General features: G+C 49.8%; 1 protein-coding gene across 7 annotated transcripts in view; it reads left to right on the top strand.

The window, feature by feature from the left end:
* The first annotated feature begins 969 nt into the window (after positions 1–969).
* NHSL1 (NHS like 1) overlaps positions 970–6,654 on the top strand; it is a 177,981-nt gene continuing 172,296 nt past the window's right edge. For 2 of the 7 annotated variants that reach the window (XM_014268565.3, XM_014268564.3), the window contains exon 1: positions 983–1,903. In XM_014268565.3, coding sequence (XP_014124040.1) covers positions 1,546–1,903 — 358 coding nt within the window. In that variant the 5' untranslated portion in view covers positions 983–1,545. Of the gene's footprint in view, positions 1,904–6,654 lie in introns of all 7 variants that reach the window. The other 5 variants (XM_074537639.1, XM_026794839.2, XM_026794840.2 and 2 more) reach the window with 5 other exon arrangements.

Genomic DNA, 6,654 nt, shown 5'->3' with positions numbered 1-6,654 from the left:
CCATACTTCTCCATGCACCAAGGAATTTCTGAAGCACTACTGGTGGAATGGTTTCCTTCAGGATTCCTTTAAGTAAAGCTACGGGTGATAGATGCTATGATGCAAAATATTTTGTTACATAAACTTAGGGTCCTCAAGATGCTAATGAACGTGGATACATCCCTGGACCTTTCCTTCTCCAGCTGATTCTGTTTCTTTCATCACATGTATTCATGAGCTCTGGCAGGAGCCAGAACAAGCTATGAGGCAGGAAGGAACTATACAACCGCTTTTCCCCAGGGCCCTTTCCCACAAGAAGAGAGGGATTGGGTTCCTCTCTTTATCATATAGCAGGAGCCAGAGCCAGTAGGGCATTGTCCAATTAAAATTAAATAGCAGCTGTTGACAGTTGCTTGTGGGCTAAATTGGTTCTGTGGGGAATAGGGAATAGCTCATTAGAGCCGGCATCTCCATGAAGAGCTGATTGTGTCCTGAGCGCGGGGGCTTTTAAGGCTGGAACCTGCCCTCGGCCCGCACCGGGGTTACGTGCAGCATTTGGTGCTGCCACACTCGCTGTCACGGGCCAGACTTTTCTTCTCCCACCTCGGTGAAAATCTTAGTAAAAATTAACCACAGCCGTTCCCAGGCTGCTCATCTTCCCCCACCTTGGAGCAGCGCCCCTGGCCTGACCCGCAGCTGAGGCGAGACGTGTCCCCGGTCTTGCCTGGCCCCTTTGGCCAAGCAGAGGAGGCCGGCCGGGCGGGCTCCTCCCGGGGAGCCCCGCTGGACCGACGGCGGGGCCGGGCCGGGAGCAGCTACCTTGGCTGCCCGGGAAGGGTGAGGCTCCAGTTCGGGCAGCCGCAGGTAGGCGGCGGCCTCCTGCTTTTCCCAGGTTCGTGGAGGTTCCCCCCCCCCCTTCCCTCCTCCTCTTTTTCCAGCTCTCGCTTTCCGGGTTGGGAGTTTGGTGCGTTCAGAAAAGTGCCTGCAACGGCGCGGGGTTCCCCAGGTGGAGCTGGTCCGGGCTTTCTCTCCCCTCCTCCTCTGGCTGGCTTCCCTCCTTTGTGGCCGCATCCAGGGCGCTCCAGTCCCCCTCCCACGCTTCCTCGTTCCCTCCCTCCCGCCTCATCCTCACTCCGGGCAGAGAAAGCCGGGCTCTTTCCTGTCTCCCGGCCGGCCGGGCTCTCACCGCGCCCGCCGTGCGGCCGTGCTGCGCCCCGCTCCGCTCCCCCTCCTCTCCTCTCCCCTCCCATTCCATCCCCTCGCTCCTCCCGGGGCCGCTCCCGCCTCCGGGGGCCACTCCCGCACATGGGCGCCGCTCGGGGCTCCCCCTGCGCCCAGGCGGCGGCGGCGGCTCCCCCCCAGCCCCGCAGCGCCTAGCCCGGCCGCCCTCCCTCCCGCCCCGATTCATTTGTTGTTGTGCTGTTCTCTCTCTCTCTCTCTCTCTCTCCCTCTCCGCTCCCTGAACTTTTGTCACCGCGGCCGCTGCGCCCATGAAGACTTTTCGCGCCGGGGACGCCTAGCTCTCCCCGCTGCCGTGCCCCGCGCTGCTGCCCGGCCCCGGCCGCGATGCCGTTCCCCCTGCGGACCCTGGAGCCGCTGAAGCTGTGCAGGTTGGACGAGGCCGGCGGGGATGGCGCGGAGCGGGGCGGCCCGGCGCCCGGGGACCACGCCGGCACGGCGGAGAGGGGCGGCGGGCGCCGCCGCGGCTCGGTGCCGCTCTTCGGGACGCTGGAGCAGGTCAGCTCGTACGCCCTGGTGTCGCTGCTGATGCAGCTCTCCGACCTCTCCCGCTGCGCCGGCGACATCTTCGGCGGGATCCTCAGCGAGGCGGACTCGCTGTGCCACCGCAACGCCCGGCTCCAGCGCCGCCTCGGCGCCCTGGAGGAACTCCTCGCCCGCCTCGACCACCGCAAAGTCAAGATCCGTGAGTACCACCCTGGCCCGCCGCTGCGAGCCCGTCCGGGACGGCGGCGGCGCGGCGCGGGGAGCGGGAGCACCGTGAGGGCGGCCGCCCGGTGGCGGAGCTGTTGGCGCGGCAGGCTGGGCTCTAGTTTGTGATTTATCTGAAAACAGAGAGGGAAGGGACACCTAAGCATCCCCGTCTCTCTGTTCCCGTGCTCAGGGGCGGCAGCCGCCCCCGGTCCCGCCGCGGCTCCTCCCGGGCCCGCCGGAGCCCACGGGCTGTGGCGCGGCGCTGCTCATCCCCCGCCGGGACACCCGGCCCCGGTGGCTCCGGCCCGGGCGGGACCGGCCGTGTCAGCGTGCGGGACCGGCGGCTGCGGCGCTCCCCGGGGCTTCTGAGCGCCGAGCCCTCGCCCACCGGGAACAGAACGTGTCCGGGGGCGGGGGGCGCCGGCACCGGGAGCCGAGAGCGCTGCCATCCCGGGGAGTTTGTTTATGTGCTTGCGCCGGGTATGCGCTAGACTTGGGATCAGCCGAGCTTCTGACAGTTCAGCCCACATGCCTGATTAATTCTTTTGTATGTGCGTGGAAAGACCTCAGTAAACAGAAACCTGGATGTGTTTCGCAGCTGGGTTTGTGTGTCTCGGGTCTCTCGAGCTTCTGTTCTTTGTGCAGATTTCAAACTTTGAAAACATTTCTTTGTGCTGATTTCAAACTTTGAAATTTCAACTTCATACGGAGCCCAGGCAGCAAGATGCAGATTCGGCCTCGGATTCCTAAGTACTGGCAGGATGGGAGGCTGTTCTTAAGTTTTTTCAGAATCTGTAAAGTGGCCCTTAGAAGTGACTAATTGTACACCTACACAGAGCTATAGGAAGAGGTGGTTTGAGTTTGCATCTGGTACATGAAGTTTTGTTTATGCGAGACCAAGCTCCCCACAGACAATGTGGGAGATGGCTTGCAACATCAGCTTAGCTTTCTCAATGTGCTGGAAACATTCAGGAACCCAAAGAATCGTGTTGCAACTGTTGTGGCAGCTATAGAAGGTGTGAGCCCAGCCTAAATAGGGCTGTTGCTCAGAGACCACCGACAGATTTTTTCCTGACTGGAAGTAGAAAGCTTGCTTTCCATACAGCCCACTTATGAGCGAAATTGATAAGGAAATAAGCTAATTGATAATTTCAGAAATAAGATTTAAAGGGTGTGAAACTTACCTGTTTCATTGCAGAAGTATTCCTTATGGTATACTTGAGTATGTGATTTCTCTGGGGAAGGAAACCTCCATCATCCATACCAAACCTTGTGGTTTTAAAGTGTGAGGCTAAAGTTTGTGCTAACCAGTTTTACTTTTTTAGGTGCTTTATAACTGAATGATAAATGGAAGGACAATTTCTTCCTCACCAGGACAAGTATAACCTTTCCTGCCAATATAGTTGTATTAATTAGGCGTGGTATGGTGCTGTCACACTTGAAATGTGTGTTATTACTGAGGATACCTGCAGTATAGTGGAATATTAAATTGATTGCCTGATAGGAAGCAATATTTATTTATCTCAGTTTAAATAGATGCTAATGATTACCATATACTGATGCAATGTATATAAAGGCAAGGGTGAAATAAGGCTGCTGCTGCACTGAAACCCTGAAATTCTAGGTGTCAGACTCTTAGTGATTGTATTCTTTCTTAGTCATCCTTTTGCACAAATTACATCTTCATGAATTGTTGGTGTTGTTGTTTTAGCTCAGTTTTTCAGGCTAAGCCTGCTATTGCTTTTAATTTGATGGTCTTTGCTCTTGTCATTGTGATGCCCAAAATGGGACACAATGTTCTTATGTTTGGCTTTCTCTGTTTGGTTTTAAATTCTTTGCTAAGTGTCATGTCTTCTGTTCATTCAGTTTTGCTGCTTGCAATCTCATTGCTGCTGCTGCTATATTCACTTTTAAAATATCTCGTTCATTTAAGTCTAAGAGAATTAATGATTATTTAGGTCTAATTTTTTTGGAGTTTTGGTTAGTTTGTTTTTTGTTGTTTGTTGGCTTGGGGTTTTTGTTTTGTTTGTAAAGGAAGTTTATTTTATTTACCTGTTCAGTTACTAGGAATTGATGTGTAGGCTGAGCATATTGACATGAAGCTGCACATAAAGCCATGACAATTCCTATAGGCTTTCTGGATACTGCAGTCTGGCCAAGGAGATCAGGTAGGATGCTCAGTTGCAGTTAGAGTCATGAACATCTCTGTAATACAAGCCGTCAAGACTTGTCTGCAAATTTAACCCTGTTCCTGACATTAAAGGGAACTATATGGAAAACAAGGAAAATGGTTTAGTAATGCTGTCTTTGTTTGGGAGCAACAGCAAGGGGGATTTTTTCCTTCTAATTTTTGACGCCTCATGGTGAAAGCTGTTTACTGCTGCAGGATATGAGAACAAAAAGGATTGTATAATTGCTTTCCCATTTACTAGGTTTTTACTAATCCTAAAACTTTTCAGATATTGTAAACTACTGCACCTTTTGTGGTGCACAAGTACACACACAGGTGCAGCATGACATTGTGTCAGATGACTTCAGTAATTTGCTCTTGCATTCAGGATGAGGGGATAGGACACTGTACACCTTTTCGAATCATGGGTAATTTCTACTTGAATAAATGGCTTTTGTTCCCTTTGTGGGGCCCAGGCAATAATTTCTTCTTGCAACTGAAGGTCCCAGAACAACTTTTGAGATCCCAGCATGATGTTGTATGGGAAGGACCAGAAGAGGACTAGAAAACTTCAAATCTGCGTTACAACCACTTTTTGGGAAGTAGCTGCAAACTGGCAGGTGGTAGAAAATATGCAGTGTGTGTCCATGGTGCTTGGGAAAGTACATACTTTGAAATTTTAGGTTTGGGTTTTTTTTATTTTTGCACTATCATAATTTTGTTTCAAAGTGAAGTTTACATGCAGTACCCTTCAGATAATCCATCAGTGTTTGTTCCTCGCTGAGCACAGGCAGGGGTGTGAGGGAGGGAAAGCAAGCAGAACAAAGCTCTTTGTCTCAGTCCCTCTCTGCAGTCATTGACTGTGCTTGCTGCTCTGCCTGTGCAGTGTGTCCTTGTGTAGGATCCATAAGCTCCTAGATCTAGATATTAGAGTATGAATAAGTAAATGTGCCTCAGCTGATCTCTGATGTTTCTCTTTGGTCACATACTCACTGGTGTTCTGATGGGAATGCACTAGTTCAAGGACATCCATTCACTGCCCCACATGGGAGAGAACTTTCCGATGTGGCAAACTGGTTAAGGATGTGCTGTAGTGCAGTAGGTGCTGTCTTTGCAGCCCTTACTAGGGATAAACTTCCCCATGTCTGGAATTCAGCCATGCCCTTCAGCTGGGAGGCCTCCTTTCCAAGGGTTTTGTACTGATGTGCCACATGTACCCAGAGAGTTTAATTTCATGTCTGCTTCAGCACTTTGAAGGCAGCTTCCAGATGTATGCAGTCTTGGTGATGGCTGAGTTTTCAGATTCACTAGAATGACTCTGCTTTGTCTGGTTTGGTTTAGCTCTCTTTAACTTTTTGTTTACAGTGGTAGAGAAGTTTCTTGCTCTATCCCCCCAACTGAGAAAAATGTGCTTGCCTTGATTTCAATACAAGGCTATTTTTAAGGCCAGTTAGTAAAATGGTTTCCTGACATGTATTTGAGCTTTGCATAATGAGCAGGGTGTTGTGCCACAAGAAGGGACATCAAAATATGATGAGACACGGCCCTATGGGCTGATGACTGCTTTATAACTCATGGTGATGGGAGGCACTAATGGCTCAAGGTGCCTTATAAAATTCAAGTGTACTATGCAGTACTTGTGACCTTAGTTCAGCTGCACTAGTCACATCTAGAGAATTAATTAGATTCAGTACATTTTTAAACAGTCTTTCATCAGGTTTTCATTAAGCTTATGTGTGTTGCTGTTTTGCATGATGTTTTGTCACATGTTTCCAGCATCCAGCTGCCATAATGTGTTTTACACCACGGGACTTGCCTAACAGCTTTTTATTTTCTAACAGTGTTTATCTGTAGCTGTGACCTAGCATCAGGTGATGGAGTTTTTCATCACTTTTGGTTCTCAAATGTCAGGGTGGGTGAGGACAAGTGTCTCTTTGAAGCAATCAGAGCTCGTCAAAAGGCATATGATGGCTGCAGAGAAATATTGCATGAATTACAAGGCCAGCTCTTGGGAAATGCTGTGGGGCCCTAAACAGTCATTGTTTTTGTAGGGCATGAAGAAGGACATTTTTTCCATTAATATTTGTCTTCTGCCATCTGCTGTTATTTATGCAAAAAATATTATTGCTGTTCTTTTCTGTAAATCCCAATGGTTTGACAGACTGGAAGGTTGTTCCTTCCATCCTCTCTGCTATTTATTTTAAAGTCTTTCTGAAGAGATTATTTGAGAGAGATGCTGGGAGTTCAACCTAATGACAACTTCTGGTTCAGTGTCTCCACTAGCAGGATGGGGTTTGGCCAGTTGCACCTCCTGTTTTTACAAGGAGCCGATTTTGTGGGAGGGAGGAAATGCTACCTCCTAATTAATGTTTCTTAAAATCCTTCAGTGTTTGATTTTTAAAGGCACAGCATAATAATTCAATTTTGATGCACAATGTCTATACATATGTATGTTTTTGTTGTTTTTTTTTTTCCCCTCCAAGTTTAAGGATGTTACTGCAAGAGAGTTGGGAGTGTGGGGAGTAAGGCTTTCTATTTGTCTGCATGATGGAAGGACAATCCAGTTTACACTT

Source organism: Zonotrichia albicollis, chromosome 3 (assembly GCF_047830755.1).
Source record: "Zonotrichia albicollis isolate bZonAlb1 chromosome 3, bZonAlb1.hap1, whole genome shotgun sequence".
NCBI classification, from domain to species: domain Eukaryota; kingdom Metazoa; phylum Chordata; class Aves; order Passeriformes; family Passerellidae; genus Zonotrichia; species Zonotrichia albicollis.
The sequence above is the reverse complement of the archived record's forward strand: the minus strand, read 5'-3'. Positions and strand labels throughout refer to the sequence as shown.